The sequence below is a fragment of the Syngnathus leptorhynchus genome, chromosome 16 (genome assembly GCF_054491065.1).
Source record: "Syngnathus leptorhynchus isolate UIUO chromosome 16, UIUO_Slep, whole genome shotgun sequence".
In the NCBI taxonomy this organism is placed as follows: domain Eukaryota; kingdom Metazoa; phylum Chordata; class Actinopteri; order Syngnathiformes; family Syngnathidae; genus Syngnathus; species Syngnathus leptorhynchus.
Window position 1 is genome coordinate 547,885 of NC_141210.1, and position 27,376 is coordinate 575,260.

At 48.5% G+C, this 27,376-nt stretch overlaps 2 protein-coding genes across 5 annotated transcripts; one reads left to right on the top strand and one right to left on the bottom strand.

Moving 5' to 3' along the window:
- The first annotated feature begins 941 nt into the window (after nt 1-941).
- Nucleotides 942-23,189, top strand: LOC147043757 (septin-9-like). Of its 2 annotated transcripts, XM_085932899.1 has the most exons (12): nt 942-1,174; nt 3,899-3,949; nt 11,636-12,487; nt 19,661-19,870; nt 20,070-20,198; nt 20,267-20,348; nt 20,423-20,560; nt 21,237-21,354; nt 21,436-21,531; nt 21,601-21,697; nt 22,118-22,169; nt 22,246-23,189. In XM_085932899.1, exons 1-12 carry the CDS (start codon nt 1,153-1,155, stop codon nt 22,385-22,387), a joined length of 1,989 nt encoding a protein of 662 aa, XP_085789025.1. In that variant the 5' UTR covers nt 942-1,152; the 3' UTR covers nt 22,388-23,189. The 2 variants fall into 2 exon arrangements, with proteins under 2 accessions (XP_085789025.1, XP_085789026.1); XM_085932900.1 differs by lacking the exons at nt 942-1,174; nt 3,899-3,949 and adding an exon at nt 11,092-11,300.
- LOC147043758 (uncharacterized) lies at nt 12,903-16,998 on the bottom strand. Of its 3 annotated transcripts, XM_085932903.1 has the most exons (3): nt 16,123-16,998; nt 15,307-15,504; nt 12,903-15,219 (listed from the first exon to the last, which is right to left on the bottom strand). In XM_085932903.1, the coding sequence occupies exons 2-3, from the start codon at nt 15,443-15,445 to the stop codon at nt 13,721-13,723; spliced, it is 1,638 nt and encodes a 545-aa protein (XP_085789029.1). In that variant the 5' UTR covers nt 15,446-15,504; nt 16,123-16,998; the 3' UTR covers nt 12,903-13,720. The 3 variants fall into 3 exon arrangements, with proteins under 3 accessions (XP_085789029.1, XP_085789027.1, XP_085789030.1); XM_085932901.1 differs by having other exon boundaries at nt 15,307-16,998; XM_085932904.1 differs by having other exon boundaries at nt 12,904-15,219; nt 15,303-16,998.
- Nucleotides 23,190-27,376: the final 4,187 nt, after the last annotated feature.

Here is a 27,376-nt window from a genome sequence, read left to right on the forward strand (position 1 = left end):
AGGCTCATTTATTTCATCAGGGCTTCAAACTTGAAATGAATCCAATTTAAGATTGGATGTGTGTCCGCACAAGTATTAGCGTGCTTAAAAAAAAAAAAAAGCAATTCTTTCTTGCAACTCAAAAGTGAGCATTATTTTTCTAAGGTGCACTTTTGACTTGAAAGAACATTTAGGCTTGTGTGGACGCATTGAGTCAGCCATGAGTCAGTCGTAGACATCTGCTACGAGGTGCTCACTTATCAGCCCAGTTAGGAATGTTGAGCGACGGCTGCAAAGGAGCGTGCGGTGCGCTGCGCTGCGCTGCGGTGCGCTGCGGTGCGGTGGCCACTTTTGACTTTGAAATGTCGTCACCAAAGCAGCACCTCTCGTCACCTTTGCAGCACTTTGCAAGCTGTGACTTTTCTCCCCGGCCGGGGGTGAAGTGTGACAATAACAATGAGGTCTCAAGTTGAGCAAGCGGAAACCAAGACCCCCGCTCTTTCTTCACAGCCGAGGGGCCAAAAAAACAGAAATACCACAAAAGCGCATTGTGCGCAGGCTAGCTGCAGCCTGCCGTGACTTGTAACAGGAAACGAACGGCAAATGACAATTTGAAGGCAAGATGAGATCAGCAGCAAGCAGCCAGATGCTCAACTCATTTCTTTGATTGGAATTTCAAGTTGTTTTCAGCTTGGATACGGACCCCACCATTCGTTGGATCTGTACCTGCAGTGGCGGAGCTCGCTCGACCTGAATCCTTGCAATAACTCCAAACTCTGGAAAGAGGCGAATGTTGACACAACACACACATGTGCATGCTAATCACAGTTTGATTGATATGTTCAATCAACGGATGAACTAGCAAACATGGAAAAGCTGAGCGTTTGGGGAGCCAAACCACTCCCGCTCATGCCGCATGGGCGGGCGGGCGGGCGTGCGTGCGTCATGACGCAGGAGCGCAGGTGTGATTGTGTCCATTCCCGTCTGTCCTTTTCTTTTTCTTTTCTTTTTTTCTTTTCTCCTCTCTCCCAAGAGGCTTGCAGTGGACTGTAATACGCTTGGCAACTTAACACGGTCCAACTGAAGTCAGGAGGGAAGAATTTGTCAAAAAAAAAAAAAAAAACAACAACATCTTTTTAATCTCACCAATTTCTGGAGGAAACGTCTGCCACCATGAAGAAATCTTCATACACAGGTAATTGTGTTGACATGATGTTGTTGTTATTACTGTCTGTTTTTTTTTTTCCCACTCCCTGATTTATTCCAGATTGGTATTGAAATGTTGACCGGCTTTCATGTAAAGTTTAGCTTTGCAAATGTCATGTCTGCTCAATTCCTACTGAAAACTTGATTTGAGATAAATGATTGATTTAAGCCAACCGCATCTCGGGATCATGTGTTTCTTTTGTTTTAGTTTGCAAACTCGCTAACACTTTGTTAAAAATGCCTTCTGTTTCGATGAAGCACACACTACACAAGATAATAACAGCCACTAAGTGGGAGTCGAGTGAGGTGTTCACAACTCCACTGCTAAATTGTGTCACCTGTTGTTTTGTTTCTAGGTTATAAACCTGATAAATACTCCTTATTTATTCAAGTGATGAATTGGGGCACAGTGTCAAGGATTTTTTTTTTTAGATCTATTTCGAGCAACTTCTCCCAACAATATCCGATTTTACGGCTATTATCATTATTTGATGCTAGTGAACAATGAAATGCTCGTCCACTAGATGGCAGTAAATACAATTAACTTGAGTATAGAAGAGTGAAAAGTTTCCAGCATTAAGGATGAAAGCTCGCAACAACAAAACGACCTTGTCAGTCACGAGAAGTGCCACAAAGTCCGCATGCACGCACGCACATCCTGATTGAGACATCCATCTTCCGCCTCACCTTTTCTTATCTCCTCCTCCTCCTGCCTCATCTGGCGCCCATCCGCTGAGCCTCATTGACCTCCTCCTCCTCCTCCTCCTACTCCAGCTAAGCTCCGACTCAGTCCAATGTACACAAGGTGTATCCTACGGAATGCCGCACTCGTCGGGCTCCTCTTTCCAGAGTCTTTGTGCAATCGAGCGTTTGACACTTTTCCATTGGAGCCAAGTGCAAGTTGGCTCATGCCAAATCTTTCTCCTTCCTCCTCGTGTGTGTGTGTGTGTGTTGTGCTATGTGTGTGCAGGTGCCACATTCCTTTTTGTGCAATTGTAATCACAAAGTCGCAGTCAACCTGATCAGCTGCTCTCCCCGATTTCCCCTTTTCCACTTACTTCTTGCAGGATGTAAAAGGCAATTCTTTATCTCGGTTGCAATTGCCTGAATGATTCCACAGCCCCTCCCTATGCTTTGGATCAATGAGTAACCTATATACAGGACTTCCTAACTCCACACACATAAAAGTAGGTTGCGACACACTCGCACTATTTGCCCTGTCATCTGGCTCCGCATGCCGATGGGCGGATAGACGGATGGATGGATGGATGGATGGATGGATGGATGGATGGATGGACGGACGGATGGACGGACGGACGGATGGCCTAACCTTCAACTTGACTCATAAAATGATGGAATGCATCAGACATGCACATAGGCCCGACGGTGCACGACGTGATAACTATGCCCCTATCAAAGAGTTCAAATAGCTCAATTTCAAACGATGAAAGAGAGATGAAAAGTTCACCTCCATTTCAAACGATGCCACGTGAATCCTTTTTTCCACCTGGCGTGTTTATTATTAGCAGCAAAGAATGCGGCCGCATCTTTACACGGATAGTTGTAGGTTGGCTCCGAGCCCAGAGGGAGAGAGCCCGTAAAAAGATAATGGCGGGTTCCCATCTACGGCAGGACATCTTACAAGATGGCTGCACCCGCAGGCGTTTACTCGACGCTTTCAGAGTAGCAACCGGATTGTTTACTTTCAACTCGGCGCTGTATTTGACCTTGATTAAAAGCATGTTGACATCACTTTGTGAACAAGCACACGCTTCATAAGTGACTTGAAAAGGAAGTCCCATTCTTGTCCACGTTGTTTTATGGGCTGCTTTCTTAGTATCCTCCATTGGCGTTGTGTTTGTACTGTACAGAAAGGTGTGTGCAGAGTCAAGGATGAAAGCCTTCCTCTTCTGTGTGTCTGCTCGAGCTAGCTGGGGCTACAAGATCGTTTAGTAAGGCTGACTGTGAAGTGGTACATTTAGTTACTAGCCACACATAAGTTAGCGTGCGCTAACTAACAATTGAAATTGATGTTTGACGTCAGTGGCTTGATATTTGCCGTCTATAGCCCTCATTGGCGGTGAATGACGTCGCTAGTTCGCTTATGTGGGTCCATGTGCGTGTGCTTTGTTGGCTTTGTTTTGTTTTGGTGTGGTGCTCACTCATTAGGAATGCATCCAGGTGGACATGTAAAAACAACCTTGAGAAATGGGTGCGTGCGTGGGACCTTTCAGCCCGTCTCGCTCTGTTTCACGCACGTTTGTCGTTTGCGAAATGGTTGCGGCCTACTGGTAAACATACTGGCCAAAAAAAAAACAACATGAAAATTGTACTGCATTGAAATACTGTATAAAAAACAGGATGGAAAAAAAATCTCAGCATGCCTGATTACAAGGCACTCCTCCATTCTTTGCTGCTTTGCCTTCATTCACAAGACGTGTACGTGTGTGTGTGTGTGTGTGTGTGTGTGTGTGCAGAGCGTGAGTGAGTGAGTGCTTTTGTATTTCAAGTGCAACTAAGTGCTGCAGCCCGTCCCCTCTGTTTATCTTCACTCGTCATCTGAGGCCAATCACTTAGCGCTTGACATGTTTGTCCAGGCCATGCATTCACTCACTCACTCGCTCGCTCGCTCGCTCGCTCGCTCGCTCGCTCACTCACAGAGCCTCTTATAAGCTCTCATCTACTCTTTTGTTTTTTTGTTGTGTATTGACAGGACGGTCGTCCAGCGCGCGATGGAGGAGAACAGACGCTATCGTCAGCCCTGGTAAGTGCTGCCTAGCGGGCTTCTTTCTCATTTGTGCTTTAGTACACGACGGGCGGCTAAGACTTTGCAGAGAACCTACTTTTGTGTGTGCAGCATCGCCACAGAGAAGATGAAGAAGAAGGAACAAGTGAAATACACATGTGCAGAATGTGAACTCATTCCATAAACACCTGATGGCTAAATGAGGCAACCGACATACATATAAATGAATCCTGCTCATGTGTGTGTGTGCGTACGTGTGAAAATGACATCACGGTAATGACCGTGTCCCGTGTGGCGTTTAATGGCCTCCTACCTTGATGGTTCTCGTAATGAATGACTTTCCGCTTGTTATCTTTTGTGCTTAAAGATGTCTGCCGAGAAAGCATATTATGGGATGCCGGCACACTCGCATATTTGTTCAAATGTCCACATGAAAAAAAGAGACAAGTCAATCTCAACACGTGTACACATGCCAATGACAGCCAGCTACTTTCAGATATTGACCACAAGAGGTCGCCAAAATGCAGCGCATCTTTGCTTGGTGCATTTTCCCCACATTATGAAAGAACGAACGCCTTGTCTCCTAAAAAGTCTTTGAAAATTTGCATTAGATGATATGAACTGCACCCCCCCTCCGTCTCATACAAATAAATGCATGCTCAACAAAGTTGTGTTTACTACAATACTTTTCGTGTTATTTACAAAAACAATGTACCTAAACAACCAATGTGCCAAAGCACTATTTCTATTTGACAGCTTGTGTGAAAGAAACTACCACGCGCATATACACCAAGATGTCACAAGATGGCACCAAAGACCTACTTTTCTCTTAGACAAGGTTTTACAGCAAATAATGGGGAACATTTCATGATTTTTGCACCCCGTTTGATGTCTCACTCGGCGCTCGCCACGTGACCTCTGACCTCCAACACAGTGTGAGGGATGTGCGAAAGGGTTAGGTCAAGTGTCACTGCTGTGTTCTCTTTTGCTGTTTTTTATTGTAGCAATCACTTTCCTATCATTGCATGGCATGGCATGGCATGGCAGGGAAGTGTCATGAAGGGAAGGGCCTTGCAAAAATAGCCCGTCACATGCTTCCGACGGACACAATGCTGCTTCAGTCTTTCCACGGCAGCATCTGAAGGGAGCAACATATGACCCGCACATGGGCCGTGTCGTCACACTGAAGGAATCAAAGCGGGGAGACGACCGAGCCGAGCAGAGCAGAGCAGAGCAGAGCAGAGCAGAGGAGGGAGGAAGGGAAGTCCAAAAAAAGACGGGGAGGGAGTGAGAGCGAGACAGAGAGAGAGAGAGAGAGCGAGTGGAGTCAAAGTACAGACGCTACATGTGGCTCTGGAGGGAGTGATCTGGTTATGGAGGGGGACAAATTCTCAGGTAGGACACATGTTTCTTCACTCACTGGAGTCAACCACATCGTCATTGAGCGCTTTCCGGTGTCTCTCTGCGCCGTTATACTTTCCACTCTGTTTTTTTTTTTTTTTTTTTTCCATTGTCTCATTCCGTCCTCTTTGCTGACTGCATGCTTTCATTTTTTTTTTTCTGTGCAGGCTTAACTGATACATGTATTATCTCCCAGAAGTTTTCCGTCTGGGCTATGTCTCTCTCTCTCTCTCTCTCTCCCTCTTGCTCTTTGTGGCGGTTTCAAGCGTGAACAGGAAAGAGCCGTGTTTGAACAGTACTACTCTTGTCCCTCGTGGCTCTGTGGGTCACTCGCTTCTCTCTGGCCAACAGGATGTAGAAAGCCTGAGTCAGCCCGCCTTGCAAATAAGACACTCCAATATGATTCACACGCACACAAAAGCCTGCTCAATGGAGTTTGTCATCCGTGGAAGCTGTAGTCATCGAGAGGGAAGAATGACTTAGAGTAGAAATGGTCCAAAAGCGTCTGCAGCAGCATGCGTGTGTCATTCCACACTCAGGGCCATATCATTAGGTACACCAATAGAATTGAATGACTTCTAATCCGAAGATAAATGAAGAAATGAATCAAATGAATCGTGAAATAATATGAATGAAATGAAATTCAATAAATTGGACACAGAACGTGATGTCATCCACCTGGCGAATCCTCACAAAGTATAGTCGTCATATTATTTCTGCGTATCCTTAGCGCTTCTGGCTAATCTGCAGCTGACCCAAAGGCCCAAGTGCCAGAAAAGGCCAAAGGTGAATTTGATTCCAAATGTGTCATTGAAATTCCTCCCATAAATTTGTTTCCGTCCAAGCGGCCCAACTCTGCAGCCGTGTGGCTTCCCGGAGCCCGGGGATGTGTTTTGGTCGTCGCCGTGGCGATGGATGGGCTGAGTAGAACAATATGTCAGGCTAACAAAGAACTGTAACGCTGCCTTGTCGACTCCATCCATGAAGTTATTACCCGGCGGAGAGGTGGAGGCGGGGAAAAATAGAAAAGAAGAGAGTCCCATTGATAATTATCTCCGTGCACGAAGGGAGGGAGGGAGTAAGGCAGGGTAGGGCAGGGCAGGGCAGGGCAGGGCAGGGCAGGGCAGGGCGGCGCGGCTTCATGTTGCCAACAGGTGCTGCACAAAGCTAGCTAGCTGCCGCGTTGCTGCTGCTGCTGCTGCTGCTGCTGTTGCACATTTTGGATGTATAAAAAAAAGCAGCTGCTGTCAGTACAGCTGTGCATGCATTCATGTGGTTGGGCCACTTGGTCATTGGAATACTTTCCACTGACATTCATCAGCAGAAGTGGCAAAATACAGAACATTGTTAGATCTTCAAGATCAAGTCGACAAGAAGCCAAAATGCCATCATTGTCTGCATACTTTTGCCAAGGTCCTGCTGGTCACCGTGATGTTTTGCTATGGATCGATCGATCGATCGTTCACCTTGCTGTCTTCCTCCTCCGTCTGTCTCCTCAGCCGGCTTTGCTGTCTTATTATGAGCGTTGCCATGAAAACAAAGACGCCTGACTTGTGTGACTTATCTCCATTGCCATTTGTTTGTTAAATAGTTAGCGGCATGAATGGACTCTGCGTGCCGCCGTGCCCATTTGGCATTTGCCAGCGACAGCCGTGCTCAGCCTGGCGTCCGTCCATTTCTATATATTGATCCATCCATCCATCCGTTGGTTGAGCGCAACAGAACACCACTGTACATTTTTGTCTTTCATCTAAAGCAAATGTCGTCAGATTTCCGCCATATTTTGTGTGCATTTTCCGCTTGCAGTTAATTGACTAAAAGTGCGCTAGCTTGCCCAATATGCATGTTTCCATCCCATCTTTCCTTACCACCAGTCAAATAGGATTTGAAGTACAAATGTACATGCACAAGGACAAAAAATAATCCTAATAATAAAAAAAAAAAACCTTTCTTTCCAGTGTGACACTTGTTACAGCAGATTGGATTAGCCCAGTCTGAAAGGAAGTGGCCTTGTCACCAACTTGCCTGCATGTGTGGTTAAAAGGAGAGCCAGTTGCTGGGCCCATGGAGTCATAGCGCCGGGGTCACATGTCGTCCGACTTGTGCGCAGATGATCTTATGCATATGGTGGGTGTGTCCCAGAGTGGGACTCTCCACATGTCGCCATTGTGATCATGCCGGAGATGACTTTAGGGTACAGCACGCTTGCCCGTAGCAACAAGGATTATTTGGAAGCGTCGTTGCTGGAAAAAGAAATGTCTAGGATTGCTCGAATGAGTTGAACAGAAGCTTATTTGGTTTTGTGCCAAACAATTGACATCTGGCTCACTTCAAGCCAGCCATATGCGTGGCTTTTCTTTTTGTCATATTTTCCACAGTCCAGTGGGATGCAAGTTGTCTTTTTGCCAATGTGGGTATTTTTTGGCTCCTAAATCTGCACGCTCCGAGGCCCTTCCGTGTTTATGATGAGTAAATCGAGTCCGCACTTCCAATGTAAGCAGTGTGTTGATTCCAACGATGAGACACGTTACGGGCAAGTGACGCTCTTCCACCTCCAAAAGTGCTCCAGATCAACATCTGCTCCATCAGCTGACAAGAGGAGCTTTTAGTCATGTGACCACAGCCTGTGGATAAACCGTGCAAGTGGGAGGGGGGGAGAGAGAGAGAGAAGAGAAAAGGAAGGGGAGGCTAAAGAAGTTGTGAAAAAAACAGAGTGAGAGAAGAGAGACTTGAGCTTGGATCTGCTGTTTTCTTTTCTTCCCTCGCTTGCTCGCTCGCTCGCTCTCTCCCTCCCTCCCTCCCTCCCTCCCTCCTCCCGCTGTCCCTTGCGTCGGATTCCAAATTTGGGATTTGTTTAAAATCTGGAGCGCTCCTCTGGACGACGTTTCCTTGCTGGGTGAAAGGGAACCCTCGCGTGATAAACACATAGGGAAAAAAAATGTCTGATTCCAGCGTCAACGCTCACTTGGAGGGCATCATATCAGACTTTGAAGGTTGGTTGCGTTCTCGCTTTCTGGCTGGCTGCGATGTTTTCCACATGTCTGGGTGCTTGTGGTCGCTCGGTGGAAGGGAAAATGCGCGCTCAAAGTGTTTCTTCATGCTGTTGGGAAGTTGTAGCTGCAAAAAAAAAAAAGGCTGCAATCAGCCTTTCTCCTCAGGGAACCTGACTCACAACATGGGATGGACGGGTGGATGGATGGATGGATGGATGGATGGATGGATGGATGGATGGATGGATGGACGGATGGATGGATGGCTAGATGCCTAGATGCTTGCTGCCGCTGCTGCTTTCTTTCCTCTGGGCTGCTCCCCTGCTACCATTTCTACTTGATGACCAATTGACATGAATGTCTTTTTGACCTGTGGAAAGGCTCTGAACGCTTTTGTAGGATCTTTTTCCTTCGTGTAATAGCTGACAAATTCAATGGAGCTAAGATGATTCCGAATTTGCTTCTCAACCAAATAATGGATGATTGGGGTATGACTTTGAAAAAGCGCAGCCCCCCGTATTTGTGGTGTTTTCTTGATTTCATGTGATGACTCACCAGCTCCAACTTCACGCCCATGTTGCACAATTTGAAATGACGTAAGACTGGAGCAGCTTCCATCTTAGAATGTGTTTTCTTTTTTTTCTCCTCAATATGGTGTAACTCTTCTTCATTATATTAGAAGCGTAAACTTTGGATCCGGCCGGCGTGGAGGGAACACCTGGTCGGCAGCCACTCTCTCCCTCCCTCCCTCCCTCCCTCCCTCCCCTCCTCTTTGTTTTCATCACTTCAGCCTTCCTCCCGCTCCTCGTCATCATCTGCCTATTCATCCCTTCTTCCTCTCTCAGCAGCTTGTCCATCCTCAACAAGTTGACTTTTGCGGCCGCCCGCCTCCCGTCCGCCCGCCTCCCGTCCTTCCTTCCTCCCTCCCTTCCGCACCCACACCTCCGTCAACGCCGGTTCTCGTTCAAACGTTAAGCGGGCAGAAAGATGAAAAACAAGCAAGGGCAACGGTGGCGGCATGTTGGTCGTGCGGTTTAAAATCACGCTTTTAGTCTCGTGACACATAATGGGCCAGTGTTCTTGTCAGTGAAGTGTGTACTTCCCCTGGATGGGCTTTCTGGTTGTTGTTTTTTTGCATGCTGACTCATGAATTGTGAGAAGAGCGCACGCACGCAGCTCATACAGGGCAGCAGAAATGGCGGCGCCCGGCCCAGCCCGGCCCGGCCCGGCTCGGCTCGGCCCGGCCCGGCTCGGCCCGGCCCGGCCCGGCCCGGCAGCACGCAGACATCTGGCTTGGATTGATTTCTTTTGTCGCTGCAGCTGCCACTTATCTCTTTCCTTCTTGCTTTTGGGAGAGCTCCATTTGTCCACTTGCAAGCGTTTGGTGTCGGAGCAGATCGAGACGAGGGCTGACTGCTGCAAATCTCCACTTTACTTTCCTAACAAATGGATGATGCATTTGCTCTTGTATGAGAGAAAGAGAGAAGTCTTTGTTTATTGTTTGAATGCAGGGAAGTTTTGACACTTCCCTCTTTTTGAAAAAGCATTCAGCGGTGCTGTCGAGAGCCAGAAGATGGGAACAATTGCAGACGTTTGTCCTCGGCTATCGATCTCTGTCTGATGGTGAAACCACGAGGGGAGAGAAAGCACTGAGCTTAGCGTAAGCGAGGCCTTTATCGGGCATCTCCACGCGTGATTATTTTGCCTTTGTTTTTCGGAAGACTTTCCATGCGGCGTTTTGGTAGAATAACAGAATCCCGCTCGGCTCCCTCCCTCCCTATTTACGTTTACTGCACACAAGTGGAAGCGGCGTGAGCGAAGCAGCGTGAGCCCGCCTCAACTTCATCTGCAGTCTTTAACCTTGCTCTCCAGCTGTGTTTAAAGACGCATACAGCTGACAAGTGTCTCCCTGCCTGCCTCCCTGGCTGGCTCCCTGGCTGGCTCCCTGGCTGGCTGGCTGGCTGGCTGGCTGGCTGGCTGGCTGGCTGGCTGGCTGGCTGGCTGGCTGGCTGGCTGGCTGGCTGGCTGGCTGGCTGGCTCCCTCCCGTCATGGCACAGCAGAGTCACTCACCACAGTTAGCTCAACAGCAGGCAAACATGTGATTATAGCACAGTCTTGGTCAAACAGTCCATGCTAAAGGCTTGCCACTCTTCCTCTTGTTTACAATGGACAATGCATTCACGATATAAGATACTATCAAGTCCCACAAGGAATGAGAACAATGTCAAAGATGGCAAAATGTTGCGGAAGGTTCCATTTTTAAATCCGCTTGGTTGATGATTGGAAATTCGGATCATATCATGAGCAGATAACGCTGCTGATTTTTTTGAATGTATTTTTTTCCCCCGCTTTGCACCGAGCTGCTTCTCTGCTGACTCACTCAAGCACACAAGCGCTGGGAAAAGAGCAACTATTCCAGGAAGAACATCTTCTCCCATGCTGGTGCCCAGAGGCCCAGATGGCCGGCTATTGATTTGGGACAGAGAATTATTGCTGCAGTGGAGCAAACTGTGGCATTTTTCCACATTTGGATTTGTGGCAAAACCTCTCCACTTCACTCGTGGCATTTTTACCAATCAACTATGACGTTGTTCTATTAGTCCTTCTCTTAATGTGCATAAATATGCAGTACACTATGAATACGTCAAGAAACAATATATGCAGAGTAGTTTGGACAATGTTTGAACGACATCGTTCAGAAAATGAATGAATGAATGAATGAATGAATGAATGAATGAATGAATGATTTCAACTAACAGCGGAGGCGCGCAAGGCGACGTCTGCGCATGCGTAACCTGATGAACCAACAGGTGTTACTTAGCGTGAACGCATGGTCTCCTTTTTCTTTTCCTTTTTGTTGGCGTTGTGCGAGAGTTCCAAGCGTCCGGTCGCTTGACATTTGCATTTTTTGTTATTTGGACTTTTCTTCGCTTTTCCTGCGCAATGCTGTCGACTTATTTGAAGCGTGTCAAGAGAGGTGAGTGAGCCCCGCCAAATAGACGTTTGCTTTAACAGGCTGTTGAAGTTGCTTGGACACAAAAAAAAAAGATGCGTTGCAATATGGAGGTGCTATATATTCATTTTGCACGTTGCTTTCGTTTGTGGTCTGGGTGCTTTACGAACGGTTTGTTTTATGAATGTGAAGGATTCTCCCTCCTCTCTGTCGGAGGCCCAAATCCAAGTGTTTCCGGCCGGCCCTGTTTCGATGATGTTTGCTTTGCTTTGTTTCGCTTTTTTTTTTTTTTTTTTCTGGTGGGATGGGTTCAGGGTGATGTTTGTTTCCTGGCTAAGCAGAACAATTTTGTTTTCCAGCTCTGAAACGGTCATTTGAAGTGGAGGAACCGGATTCATCCACGCACCACTCGCCTCTGTCCCGTCGCACCGCCAACCCCCTCCGCTCATCGCTCTCTTCCACGTCCAGCCAGAGGAGTTATGACCTTAGTTCCCGCAACTCTGACTACTACTCCCCCAAATCATCTCCCTCCGCCGACTCCTCCAATCTGCGATCCCCCAAAACGGGCATGAGGCGTATGGAGTTATCGGGGGCCCGCAACCCCGACGCGGCGGCGGCGGCGGCGGCGTCTTCTCGCCGCACGGAAATCTCCATCGAGGTCTCCTCCAAGCAGATCGACAACTCGCCCAGTGCCGGCATCACTCGTTTTGGCCTCAGGCGACCCGAGGCGAGCCTGGGCAGTCGGAGCACCCCGCCTGACGGCTCCCCCAATCCCGTCTCCACGAGCAGGCGAGCCAACGAGCCACCCGCGCCTCCCAGGAGGATGGACTCCCAGCCCTCGTCCGCCGCGCCAGTCTCCCGGATCCCCGAGCTGCCTCAGAGAAGAGCGGAGCAGCAGCAGCAGCAGCAGCCGCAGCAGCAGCAGCCGCAGCAGCAGCAGGCGCAGCAGGCGCAGCAGCAGCAGGCGCAGCAGCAGCAGCAGGCGCAGCAGCAGCAGGCGCCGCCGCCGTCCACCTTGGGCACGGTGGAGGTAGCCCGGAGGCCTGAGATTCCCAGCTTCAGACAAGCAGATGCAGGAGTGGAGAACAACAACAACAACCACCTGCCACCTCCTGCGCCCAGCGCGCCTCTGCCTTGCCTGGCAGACGGCGGCAGCAGGAACAGGGTGGACTGGCTGCCAGACACCCCCATGCCGACTCCACCTACACAGCGTGAGTAACTCCAAAGCACTTTTCTATTCTCTCATACGGGAGAACCTATTGTTACGTTGTCATTGGAGATCCAAACCTTTTTGCTTTCAGCCTTGGTGGTGTAGTGTAGGGACTATTTCATTTGGACTGTCCTTTAGCACCACCGCGTGGACAAAATGTGTTTGGCATCTTCTGTTGCCAGCGGGCATGACTTGAAATTGAACAATGGTCTAATGTTGGTTGTAGTTGGTGTTTGGGCTGGAGATTTTTTTCCTTTTGTTTTGTTGTCTTTTGTCATTTTTGTGGCGCTATCTGGGCTCCAGCTGTTGTTGTGTTTGCAAGCAGGCAGGCAGGCAGGCAGCCCAAGCGGTGGCCGAGAGGTGATACATTCCAAATCTGGAAGCCATAAAACATTGTTAACGCCTCCATTTTACACTCGTGTTTCTGACCGTCCGTTTCCGCAAATAGATCAAATAACAGCGATGGGCTGGCCAACGACAAAATATGTCCGTGTGGGTGAAAAGAAAAAGTTGCAAGACGTCGGGCTCTTATTACTTCCTACTTGCGTCTGCATGTGAATGGAAAGCTACATCGAAGCAAATAGTATTGTGAAGTGGTGGAAAATTTCAATATCACACAAAAGCGTTTTGTAGCCGCTCTTTCAACTCACTATTTATACACTGCTGATGATTGATAATATCTGTCTTGCATAACGAGGTCAAAGTGCACCGAAACCTTTGCGTGGAAAAAATTCTTGAAAGATTGATAGATACGCCAAGCGTGACGTGCATCGTGCAACAATACAATACCTTAACCTGGTCAGCCAAATTCAAGCAATACCTGTTTCAAAAATGACTTTATTTTTTTTTTATTTTTGATAGGGTGTCTCGGCTTTCAAATGATACTTTTGAGTTGGATTCCTTGTCCCGTGACTTGTTGGGTCTTGTGCTGGCTACACGGGATCTTTTTTTTTTTTTTTCTATTCTTTGAAAGGCTCCATTTGTGTTGAAAGAACAAAGAAGCCTGGGTGCGCCAAGAAATCAAGCAGGCCATCTAATATTTCACACAGATTATGCTTGAAACCCTCTCATGCCCCCAAAGTTCAATCAATTCAAAGTCATTGTTTGAAATTGTAAAAAAAATCATGCTACAAAAGAGATGGCCAGCAGTTACTTACAGCAGATTGATTGAGAGATCAAAGAAAAAAAAAAGGCTTTTTTCTGACATTCATCTAGTATTTGCAGTTTGCCATGATCACCGCCAGCTTGATGTTTTAGCCAACACCGTGTCATTTCTGAGAATGAATCGAGCTTGGATTCCCGGGGCCACGGTCAGACCGGAGTGATACTCGTAAACATCGTGGAAGTCGTCCAGAGCGTTGGGCGCCGCTTGGAACTTTGTGGCCCACTGCCACTGCCACCATTCGTAATCTAGAGTGGATTTAACCGGGTCGGCGTAGAAGGCCACCCAGGACTTTCCAAACTCCGTTTTCCAAGTTGCGAATGACTTGTCGATAAACAAGCGAGCGCAAGCCTTGCCGTCCTTCACAAAAAGTTGGAGACTTGCTTGGTGGCCGCTTAAGGGGACTTTGTCTGGATTTGCAAACTGGGCTCCTCTGCAGATCTCCTCGGCCGCCGTTGTCCACAAACAGCACTTTGTTTTTGTCTCGTGGAGGCGGGCCTGGAGGCCGCCGTTGAGGCGTACCGAGGTGTCGACGTAGCCCGAATCGCTACGGATCACTTTTGAAAACATGGCTTTCTGGCTATTATTGTCCTCGTACAGTACCACCATGGCACCTGCCAAAAGGTGGTTTATGGGGACACCCCCCCAAAAAATCCGAGCTCTTCCATTTTCCCCAGTTGTCACTTGAAGTCGCACACCGTCTCGACGACGGCTTCCCGCGTGGTCCGGAATGTCGACGACGCAATGAGGCGGCGGCGGCGGCGGCGGGTTTCTTTTGGGCGGCGGCAGCGGGTTTCTTTTGGGCGGCGGGTTTCTCTTGGGCAAGTATTTCTCCTCCACGATCATGTACAAGAGCAGTCCCAGGCAAGCCAGGTCTCGCCACGTGATTTTGAGGAGCCATAACTGCGAGCGGTCGACGTGGCTCCCAAAGTCTTCGGCGAGCTCCGTCAAGGAGTTGTGTTGCTGCGTTGCTCCCACTGCAAAGGCTCTGATTTGCCTGAGCAGGTTGCCGGTGATCTGGTACGTGTAGGCGGGATCGTAACGCGTCTCGTGCGAGTTTCCGAAATGCTGCGTGAGGTAAACTTGGTCGACCGTCTGGCCGTCTCGATCCCTCACTCGGAATACGATCCGGCCTCTGTTTCCTCTTTCCCTGTACTCGGCGTCGGGCGGATCGAGGACGTAATCGGGAAGATCCGATTGGCCTCTGATGACATTACCCACGGTGTAATAGCGGAATCCCCGGGGCAGCGGGTTCAAAAGCCTCTCGTAGTTTCCGTAGTGATGCGAACCGTACGTTTCGAGGTTGGGGTCAAAGGTCAGTCGTATGACGTGGTCGTCGAGGTCGACGGTGTTGGCGAACCAGTGGAGCAGCAGCAGGCTGTGTTTGGGCACGGCTTGGCCAAAGTTGACCTTTTTCAAATCATCGATAGAATTGAGCCTCTGAACGGCGCAGTGGACGGTGGCGGGGATGCAAAGAAGCAGAGCGGCGGCGGCGGCGGACCAGAGCGCCGCTCCTCCCGACACCTTCATCTCGCGCCTTTTCTGTGTCTGTGGATTTGTCAAATGCAAAGCTGAAACGGTTCCAAAGAAAGCCTTAGTTAGCAATTGACTTTGCACAATTGAAAAAGTGGGCAAAGGAACGGGCAGCTCTTACCTACCGACGTCTGGAGAGTCTTCCTCCTCGCTGTCTGAGCTGAGCTCTGTTGCCCTTTTCACTTGCTTTAAAGCTCCTCCTCTGACTCTTATCTGAGAAGTGAAACTGGGCACTGAGCCATCACTTTCACTTTCCTTTCTCATGAATTTGGAAGCTAGTGGGAGGGATTGCCATACTTCCCACTCTGACGTCACCTTGTAATCTGCACTCTCAAATGAGGAAATAGCACGCTTAGCCTGCCTGATCTGATGAATATGAGCCATTATGCTTATGGCATATCAAGCGTGTGTGTGTTTGTGCGCGCGTGTGTGTGCGCGCGCGCGTGTGTACGTGTGCGCGCGCGTGTCCGTGTGTGCGCGTGCGTGAGCACGTGTTGCTGCGTGCATGCATGCATGTAGACAAAAATAGCCTGAATGAGTGAATTTTTGATTTAAAAAAAATTAATCGATATAAGGATATCTTGCACATAATTTTGGCTTGTATTAAGCCAGTAGTGCCTATGAAGAAAAATGACGCTCATTCCACCATCACTGAGGTCCAATTTTAAAAGTATTCATTGTTGCAGTTCTTTTAGCAAGCAGGAGGGGGTGCTGTTGCATTATTATACGATCAACCCCTGGCATTTATTAAAGCGTAATTCTTGCCAGTAGAGCCTTGGAGTTGAACAATGTGATGCGCTTGCTTTTGTGTTTTTCTGTGCTCCCTTCCCACTTGCTTGGCACAAAATGATCTCGCAATTGTGAACTTGGTGCTTTTTTGATGTTCCCAAGCAGGCTATGCACACGTATCATTCAGAGCAACCTAAATATTCAAACTGTACCTTTTAATGGTGGCCTAAAATCTCCTCCTATTTGTGCTCTTTCTCTCCCTCCCGCACTTGCTATGATCCAGGCCCATCACGAGTTAGCTAGCAGTGGATTGTAAACCAAAGCAAGCGTGTCATGAATTCATCATGTTACATCACGTGTCTTACAAAGACGCACGGACGGGGCCGCCGCCGTCGGCCCGGCACGGTTGCCCCAAAACTTTTTGGATCGCCGACCGTCCAGAGCTTGGACTACCCTGGCTCCTTCCCAGGCGTGCTCATTGGCTTGCTCCTTAAAGTCAAACAAGCGAGTTCCAAAGGTGGTAAAGCTTTAATCTGCTGTTTGTGCCGGTGTCATGGCAACGGTGTGCTCTTGGGATCTGAGCGCTTTGATGTGAGAAGAATCGGGATCCAAACCATGAATTGGATGTGTGGAGCATTTCTACCTAAGTTGTCCATGCGAGCTGCTCCGGCCGGCGCAGTCCGAGTTTGCCCCTTTGGGGGCTAGATAAAGGAAGTGTCTGTCTGTCTGTCTGTCTGTCTCCTGTTGCGTCTTGCTCGGTTCACATGACAAGCCAGGGTGGGCGGGGCCAGCGGCCAGCTTCCACAGCTACACAAAAGTTTGGCCTCTTACGAGCGAGCGAGCACGCGCGCTGCACGACAGCCAGCGACGAGGCTTTCACACACGGTAAGTCTTGCTTTTTTTTCCCCCCCATGTTCACTCATTGACTGGAGGTCCTTGTGTGGATGAATGTCCGGAAGGAAAAGATCATCATTATCAGTGGCGTTGAAGTTTGGTGTGGACATGATTGTTGCATGAGGCATTTCATTGCGCTTCAGCTCCCGCTTGTCTTCTCACTTGACTAGTATTAGCTACACGCTGTTCCTGTTCTCATGGTGATCCATTACCAGATCACTTAACAAGCACTCAAGCTACATAGGGGGGGGGGGGGTCGTTTGTCAGATCAGATCCTTTTTTGCTTAACTTTTGCATTTTTCACATTGTCTTCATAGTTGTAGTTTTTAAATGTCATTCAAGAACCTTTTTGTGGCGATAACTGAATAAAATAGTTTCTAGTATCATGTCACTGAAACGAATGGAGAATCGCCAAATAATGTCAGTTGCCCATCCATAACATGGCATGTTCATTTTTGAAGATGACAAACTAGTTGGCATGGACCGAACAGCGCCTCTGCTGGTTGCAGCCGAATACTGCGGTCCGACGCCACGAATCAGTCGATTCCTCGCAGTTGAGCAAATTCCATCCCTGTTGTCAACGGTGCCGCAATGTGACCTGAGCGAGCGCTTTGCTGTGACCCGAGCGAGCGCTTTGCTGTGACCTGAGCGAGCGCTTTGCTGTGGCGTGAGCGAGCGTCTCTGGTTTGCCTCAGCAGCACGTCCGCTGGCCACTTTTGGCCTCTGGCCACTTTTGGATGGGACGCTGATAAGGTGTGCATTACGTCAGCCAGCCCAGATGCATAAATGAGCCTTCCAGGTTAGATTCCATGCGACCACTCCACCTTTGACCCTTGAACTCTGGCTCTCTTGGGGTCACTCTAATGCAGTCCCTATGGGTGAGATGCCCAGCCAGTTGACTTGAAGGCAGCATCAACGGCATATTTGCTGGGAAACACGGTAGCCGTGTTCAGATGAGACGAGACGAGGCTTTGGGAAAATAAATGAAGGACGACGATGGCGTGTTTCCAAAGAGAGCCCATAAAAAACGTTTTAAAGATCCAAAGGACCCATTTAGTGGCTTTGTCTATTAATGTGTGTTTGACATGGCTCTACTTTGGAGAGAGCAGCCTACTTCAAATATTTCTACATCGTTTGATCAACTTTCAGGATAGCTTGGAGTTTCCTTTTGTCTCCCTTCAGATGTGGTTTGCGCAAAAGATCAAGCCAACAGTTTGTCAGAAACTCATTTTGGGCCCCAAAGTGACCTTTGACCTGCTCGCTAACGCTGCCCAAATCAACGTATTGGACGGACGGCTCAGTGGCTTTGACCACATCAAACCTTTTGCAGGGTTGGATCTGCTCGGATGTCATCTTTTCTCCTCTCTGCCGCTCAACGACTCTCTTCCGTTTTGCTTTCCTTATCTGTCAACAAGAAAAAAAGCAATGCAAGCCGGTCCTCCTGGAATTGAAGCGAGAGAGAAACTTCTGTGGTGCCTGTAATTGAAAACAGTATCAGCGATGAGTCATCCTGTTTTTCGACTGTTGTGATGCTGTTGCTTTTTTTTTTTTTCAAAGGAAACAATGCCAGCCATCCCATAAGCGAATCGGATCCAGGGGAAATCCCTTCAGAAACTAAAGATGAGTGACATCAATGCAATGAAAGCTAGAAAGGTTATCTTGCAGGAGGGGCGCCGAGGTCATGTTCCGACTCTGCTTACTGGCTTTTGATCTGGAATGATTACGTGGCTTCACTTTTAGACAATTTGGCCAATTTTCTTTCCTGCACAAATTGGCAGGTAGGTCTGATGTACTGTAACAATGACGCAATGTCATTGAATAGAAGCCACTGGAGGGGTCACGCCGTGCAAATAACATCCAGCAGATGGTAAAGCAGGCCAGGCCAGGCCAGGGCCAGACCCTTGTCATGTTCTGCTCAACATTGGGCTCCTGCTCCAGACACCTGGCGCAACTGGCTCACGACCATGTCATGTCATGTCATGTCTGTACAACCAGTGAATTTGTTTCAGGCTAATAACCAGGAGGGGTATCGGTAGTCTCCAGGAGATCTCGATACCTAAAACCTGCTATCGGTACCTGCCTAGCTATACCATCGGTTGCTAGTGAAGAGATTTGTATTTGTGTTTTATTAACATTTTCTTTGTAGCGCTAGAAAGCATCAAAGCTCAAAAACATGGCAGAAAAGGTTCGGGACAGGTTGATGGTAAATCAAATATACGTCTGGCGGGAGGACAGCCCCCTTCTGCTTTGAGAAGAAAGACAGCGGCAGATAGAGAGAGAGAGAGAGAGGAATGCAGGAGGTGTGGCGCAGAGGGCAGTAAGTCACCTCAAATTGCTGACTGACTGCTGGAACAGGATGGGGAAGGAAGTAGCGCTGGAGGCCACGGAAAGCGCCAAGGAACCAATGCAATACGAGTCCCTGAGTGATGCAGAATTGAGTGGACAAACGTTCTGGGCTTGACTGGAATCCAATGGCTGATAAAGCTGGCCTGTGCTCATGTTGTCACGTGCCTTCCTACGCTGAGATAAAGCTGTCATAACGCTGATAACGGCGGCGGCGGCGGCTCAGCTTTCATTTGCTATTTGCTGACCTGATACGGATAGTCAAAGTGTCTCCGCAGGTAAATGATGCAGTCTTTTGTGGATGCCTCCGAAGCCAGTGATTATATTTAACGTGGTCTGCTGCTCGACTGATTACTAGGTTGTTTCTTTTTTTTTTTTTTTGCCGGTATCAAGAGCAGACCTGCACGTGGCTTGGAAATGGAGCATCTTCCAGATGTTCTCCATAAAACTCCAAGGATACAGACCGCTTCCATTTTCTGCTCCTATTGATGTGAAATGATTTTCTCTTTGTAGGGTCAGAAGTGATTTGCAGCTACACCACCAGCAGCAGCAGCAGCAGCAGCATCAGCAGCAGCGCCATGACCGACACGGCGGTGCCTGACAGCGAGAGAGCACCCGCGGGCCCGGCGGTGGACTTCACTTACGTGGGGATTGACGCCATCTTGGAGCAGATGAGGAGGAAGGCCATGAAGCAAGGCTTTGAGCTCAACATCATGGTTGTAGGTAAGAGACAGACGCCGCAGTCGCAATTCAAGTGTTGCTTTTGCTCTCTGATCTGTCAAAAAGAACCGTAATCAGCATGCAGACAGCGCCATCATTACCCTCATCACACGCAGCCATTGCTAATGTCTGCTCTCAAGCAAACTCAGCGGGGGGGATGGCCACTTTCTCCATTGATGTGGCTTTTTCTCTTTGCACACAGGACAAAGTGGCCTGGGCAAGTCGACTCTGATGAACACGCTGTTCAAGTCTAAAGTCAGCCGCAAGTCTGTGATGGCCACCGCCCAGGAGAAGATCCCCAAGACCATTGAAATCAAATCCATCAGTCACGGTACGGGAGACTGACCATTCGGAGCCCGCCGCCTTCAAGCTTCCACTCACCTCGTCTTGTTTGTGCAGACATCGAGGAGAAGGGAGTGAGAATGAAGCTGACGGTGATTGACACACCTGGCTTTGGAGATCAGATCAACAACGAGAACTGGTGCAGTTCCCTTTTCGTTTGTTTTGCTCCTCTTGAGACGACAATCTCCGATTTATTTTCTCTTTCCCCTCCAGCTGGCAGCCCATCATGAAATTTATTAACGACCAGTACGAGGCATATCTGCAGGAGGAGATAAACATTAACAGGAAGAAGAGGATCCCGGACTCCAGAGTCCACTGCTGCATATACTTTATCCCGCCTACTGGACACTGGTGAGGAGAGAGAGAGAGGGGGGGGGGGGCACGTCCTAACGTAAACATGCTAATAGCGACACAAGCGCACATGCGCCACACAGCTAATGCGCTTGGAGGCATACCCTACTTGGCAGCGCATTCATGAGTGTGGAGCGGAGGGAAACCTGCAGCGGCCGTTGCTGGATGGAAGGAAGACACATCTGCTTCTGATCCATATGCTTACCGTGCATGCGCAATAAATTCACTGCGCAGTCTCCTGTACTCATCACGCAAAATCAGACAGCGGAACACGCTGTTGGAGATTGGCACATGGGTTAGCAGCCACAGCAGCAGCAGCAGCAGCAGCTCGGTGTTGGTCGAATGGAAAGAGACAGACAGACAGACAGACAGGCTGAGAGTGCGTCTGGCGTGCACACACTCAATTTGGCACTTTGCGTCGTCGCGCTATTAGCCGAGCTGCTGCCATTCACCGCAGGAGCGCCTTAAACGGCCTCACTAGTCCTCCACACACACACACACACACACACACACACACACACACACACACACACACACACACACACACACACACACACACACACACACACACACACACATCATCATGAGAGAAAAGTAGGTCACAAACGTGTCTGACCTCTGCTGGAGCATGTGTGTACTGCATATTCATTTCCTCCACTGTCTCCTTTCTACCTAGTCTGCGGCCTCTGGACGTGGAGTTCATGAGGCGTCTCAGTAAGGTGGTCAACATCGTTCCGGTTATTGCCAAAGCGGATACGCTCACCTTAGAGGAGAGGGACTTCTTTAAAAAGAAGGTAACGTCCACATTCACCCGCTCCGTTCACGCCTCGGCCGGAACCCTTTTCAAAGTGTAACGTCTTCGCCGACCGGAGCAGATCAGGGAAGAGCTGCGAGCCAACGGGATCGACATCTACCCTCAGAAAGAGTTTGACGAGGACGCCGAGGACCGAAGCATCAACGAGAAGATCAGGGTGAGCGCCTGACGCTTTTCAAAGTGTTCCTCAAAGTGGCGCCGTTTGTCATCTTGCCCACGTGTGCAGGAGATGATTCCCTTTGCCGTCGTGGGCAGCGATCAAGAATACCAAGTCAACGGCAGGAGGTTGCTGGGGAGGAAGACCAAGTGGGGAACCATTGAAGGTACCACTTTTGCTAAAAAGGCTGCAATGTCGCAAGGCAAGATAGAAAAATCCAGAAGGCTCATGAGTGCCGTTGCTGCCGTTATTAATAACAAAGAGGCGTGCCTGCGTGCCTGCGTGCGTGCCTGCGTGCTGCTTAACGCTCATTTTTGTTCACTTGTAGTCTTAATGATATGATGGCTCCAGACGGGAGCCGTGCAGCGTCCCTCTACCAAACGTCTCCGAGAGGAAGTTTCATTTCCCGCTGTGTCGACACGTGCCGCAGACGCAATTAGCCTTATCGTTACGTGGAGATGCCCATAGATGAAGTTGGGGGGGGGGGGGGGGCCAACAACAACCTTATACGTGATTTAGTCGCGTCTTGGCCAACTTTTTCAAGTGGATTTTTGTTCAGTCACTAATGAATGTTTTTCCCCATCAGTGGAAAACATAGCCCACTGCGAGTTTGCCTATTTGCGGGATCTACTCATCAGGTGAGCCGACATTCCATACGCTCACGTTTCCAGCTCTGCCCGTCATACGCTGACGTCACCTCTTGACCCTTTCCAGAACCCACATGCAGAACATTAAGGACATCACCAGCAGCATCCACTACGAAGTGTACCGCGTGAGGCGCCTCAACGAGAACAACACGGCCATGACTCACAGCAACGGCGTGCCCGACCATCACCTCACCGCCCACGAGATCTAGAAGTGACCCGATGCGAGACTCGGGTCCCTTATTCTTAAAAACGTTGCCCCTTTCCATACAGGTGGGTTAGAAACAAGCCAGCCTGCCGAGAGTGGCTGTCGTTTGCCTCCGGCGACTTTTTCCTCACATCGGTGGACAACAAGAGTGAGATGATGTCGTATTTTTTTCTTTTTCCTACCCAGAGTTGCTGCAACTTTTCCTTTTTTTATTTTTACCAACAATCCTTACGGATTCACTCCAAGTGCCAAAAAGGAGCCGACACTCCAAACTAATCATCCACCTTTTTATCTTTATCTGCACCGCGTGTCTCGTAAGGTCGTGTTTGGGTGGGTGCACGCCAAAAATGCCACATATGTCTGCATTGCGCTCCTTTCCTGCCACAAAATGCCTTTCTGCTTTGTTTACACGTGGCTTCGTGTTAAACGTGGACCTTGGTGTTGGAAGTGCCACTGTTTTTATTGTCGGGAAAATATGGAATAAGAGTGACTACGTATTTATGCACCCACCATGTCAAATGTGAATATTGTTGGGCGGACGGAGCCTCATTTATCGGAGGATGTTTTGGATGCAGCGTTGCCTGCATTTCAACACGCTCCCAATGGTTTAAGGCCATTGGAGTCCATTTAGCGAGCATCTATGCCACTTTCATTCTTGCTTCCTTCCTTCCTTCCTTCCTTCCTTCCTTCCTTCCTTCCTTCCACCCAGCTGTCATATTGTGTATTCTTTGTTTTGTTTTTTACCTGTATTATTGATAACAAAGTGTCCTTTATCTTATTTTAAGAAATAAAGATTGTTGTAATTATGCACCACGTTTTTTTCTCCCGCCCCCCCAGCACTTTCTATTCCATGGCCTTCAAAAAAAAAAAACAACAGCTCGATTTTTCTTTCTGCATTGGTCTTAGCCTGAAGCGTCTGCAGACCGGGTGAGTTCATTTGTTTGCAGAATTAATTGTCATAGTGGAGTGTTTTTTAATTGGCATGTCATTAAGCACTTACAAGATTAGCCTTCCAAAGCAATGTGGCTGCGCTGCACTGCGCTGCCCGCCGCAAGGTCAGTGTCGCCCTGATGAACACTTCGTCCATGTTTGGATCTCAAGTAGGAGACGAGCGGAGGGAAGTCAACACGCGCAGCTACAGTAATTGACTTTCTAAATGCAATTTGTAAATGGTACCACTTAGAGCCATTGTGCGCGTGTCACTGGAAGTTTTCAACCTGCATGACAGAGGAGATCAATGTGGCGCGTGCACGCGCTCGCATCCTCATTTTCATGCGCAAAGGTTTTGGCCCCCATTTGTCTTCTCCTTGCACCATCTGCTTTCTCTTTCCCTCTCCTTTGTCTGCGAAGACTTCCAACTTGCCCCCTTCCCTCCCTCCCCTCCCTCTGGTGCTCCATAATGGTCGTGTAAATCAGCGTTTGGGAGTATGCACTTCATTAGGGACACTTGCACTGTCAATTGTGGACTTTAGAAAATCAGTCGGCCGTGCAAAGCATGGGAAAATAGAAGAATCGTCCAAAACATTCCATTTTCTAGGTTGACAACTATTCATCGTATGAACCAACCGTACGCGCACTCAAGGTGTTGTGTCAAACCGTTTTAGAGCTGCCATCTCGTTTACCTAATTAGACATGAATATCAAATGGCGGGTGGCGTTTTAATGATCAGCCAGAGCATATCAACCAGCAATTTTCCTCCCCTTGGCCGGCCGGTCTGCGAGGGAGGGAGGGACGTGCTTGGATTGCTTCATTTTTTTCATATGACAAGTGTTTCAATGCAATTAGCGTCCTTGTTTATCTTAAGCTATTAATGGCGCTTAATAATTCACGACGTGTTCATTTTGGCATGAACTTTTGGAACTATTCTATTTCTATTTGATTCCATCATTCAGGTCGGCTAAAAATGACACTAGCAGAGATTTGGAATGGAATTGCTTCTTTTCTTTTTCAGCAATGCGCTTTGTGAAATGATGAATGTCTATTTTTGCTCAGGTTACAGATGTGTTTGGAGCAGGTGCCGCGAGTGTTTTCAAAGTGTCTCGGGCAACTAGATGATTGTGCTCTTTGTAATTACCTTGACGAAGGCTGAAGCAGCCGCCGCCGCAGACGGGACGTGACTGGACGGGACGAGGCAGGTGGGGGAAATGGAGATGGATGACCCCGCCGGGCTGGAAGCTACGACACGGGAATGCTGAACAGGTCGGATGGGGTGATCCTCGGCAGCGTGTGTGTGTGTGTGTGTGTGTGTGTGTGTGTGAGACTCTTTAATATCAAAAGATGACTCACAAATTGACCTTTTGTAACGTCCTCATTCGTGATCATCTTCCACGATTGTTTGGTGCTTTCAAAAGAGTCACATTATTAGGAACATCATCTCATGACATTTATATCAAATAGTTAAATAGTCTCGTGGTATTTTTCTCCTTTGAAATATTTGCTGTAGACGTTTGTTTTGACTATAACTCTGCTACCAGGAGATCGAAATCCAAAGGATCGAAATCAGAGACGTGAGCGAATAGAACCCCCCCCCCCCGCCCCCCCGGCTTTCTTTTTCTACGTGCGCTTGCGTTGTTAAATTACCCGAAGGAATAATTGCGTTCAAATCCCCTCCGTCTCAATTTGCAACACATGCACCGAGCAAATCAAATCAAATCCTAAAATGCAATGGCTATTGATCTGTGCTCTATAAATAACCTCCTTGTTTATCATCCTCTCGCCATTCTCCCAAGAGCATCTTTTTTGCTCTGCTCAGTCTCAGTCTGTTATGATTGCATGGGGAAGACCTATTGATTACAAAGGTCATGTCTGGGTTGGTCTGTCTGAGGTCTTGACCTTTTGACCTCACAGCGTTTGCTCTCATCACAGTTTTGGAAAAAGCAATATCCCATTTTTCCAATCTGCCGTTTGAAACTCTGGCTCACTGTCAGTTGATGCCCCAGCAACTTAAGGGTCACGCCCTCCCCCCCTCCCCCCTTCTTTTATGGCTTAACGAAGCGCAATCTTCTCATGAGCGCCGGAGCGCGGCATTTGTCACGTTAACTCCATCACGCTTTTCATGTCGTGCCACTCCGTACGCCTAACTGAGGAGGAATCGCCCCTAAAAATACAATTTTAGATGCATGATTCCATAATATGAGCATTGTCTGACCGACTGGTGTTGAGAGTCCCAAGGGAGCCTCTCACCATGCACGCACGCACGCACGCACGCATGCACGCACAGGAGCTGTCCACTTGACTGATGCGTGTGATGTAAACAAAGGCACGCACGCACGCACGCAGGCATTGGCCCGCCTCAGGCTCTGTGTGCCGCCTCCACAGAGAGTCTGCCGGCTTTACTTTTATTGCCCGTATTGATCACGCCTCGGGCACGGTGCGTGGATCAATATGTGGGATTAGAGAGAAAAGTTAAACAGGACCACCCCGTCCGCCCCCCCCCACACACACACACTGTCTTTTGCAATCGTCAGTGTAGGAGAAAAAAAAAACCATCATCTAATCACTTTGAAGTGATTTACAGAGCAGCACTCTGGAGCATGTTGCTTTGTCTTGCGTTGCATTGAAGGAGCTAGCGTCGTTGCCTTCCTTCCCAGACACGAGAAAGTGATTAGGAGTCTTATTGCCGCTACTTAGGCACGCGGCGTCTTCTCGGCAGCTTATCGTGATGCATCACGCTCACCTTGTATCGTCCCATTCGTCGAAATAGACTCGCCGTTGTCTTGTCTTTTGCCCCTTGGTCCGATTCACTTCTCCCGTCCTCTCCAAAGCTCCTCGCCTCATTTCCCACGACCCTGTTATCTGTGGGGATAATTAAGACCTGCTGAATAATGAAGTGGGCAAAAATGCTCATTCGTGAATTATAAATGTGTTTATGATGGGCCGGGCGTCGGCGCTGACAGGAAGATTGATGCGACGGCCTACACGCGAGATGATCTATCTCTCCAGCGATGAGCTCGTATTCATCGGCGCTTTGCGCGCATAATAGCGCACCCATCCGTGTAGAATTTACGCGCACGTGTCGATCGGTTGGCAGAAGCACACGGGGAAGTCGACGGGAGAATTGAAGCGCTCACTTTTATTCTTCGTACTCTAACCTTTCTCAAACGTAAAGTACCACCTCAAAAATACTTCTAAGTACATCTAAGCCTTGAGATAAGAGTTCAATTCCTTCCGTTGGTCACTCGTATGTCACGCCACCACTGGAGTGAGGTTATTATCGTGAACTAAATGGAATGAAATAACTAAATCAAAATAAAATTGAGTTGGCCACTTGGGGGCGGTATAACACAATCATACAGGGTTTAAGAAAAAACAAAAACCAAATACTGTATATATGTGTTGCGCCACCATTTGTGTTCAAATATCCACGAGCCCATCTAGGGTGTTTTTGCATTGTGTTAGCATTACGCTCGTGGATGGCAAAAACGTCAGCCAGCGCCTTTCTTGCAGCCTTTTTAAAACATTGGAGTGCAAGAAATCTCCTCACATGCCTGCACACTGAACGCAGTACATTGAATGTGTGTTCTTGACAGGCGACTCTCATCCAGCCCAGCCAGCGTGATGACATTTGCGATTAGCACCACGGAGGCCAGTTCTGCCTGAGCGCTTTCCTCACCGGCAGCGGACAAATGAGGCATCGGGGCAACGTTCTCCACCGATGCCACTTTGGGGGTCACTGACAGGAAGTCATCACTCTGACACTTGGAAGGAGGGGGTGCTGCAATAATAACAACCTTATTATAGTGTTAATCCGACCAACATGTTTAGGATTAATGCACTCCCTTTAACGCAGATTCTTATGAATGCACGCACGTTATTCTTTTTCCGATGGCAAGAAAACATCTTTGTCACTGCTGTTCACCTGTTTCCTGTGCATGTCATGAAGACAAATATGGAAATATTGTTGGGCTGAGTGTCTAGAAAAGACTCGTTATGAATCAGCTTTATTGAAATTGTGAAATTGTCATCATGACAGGAATTTTTGTCAGTCAGTCGC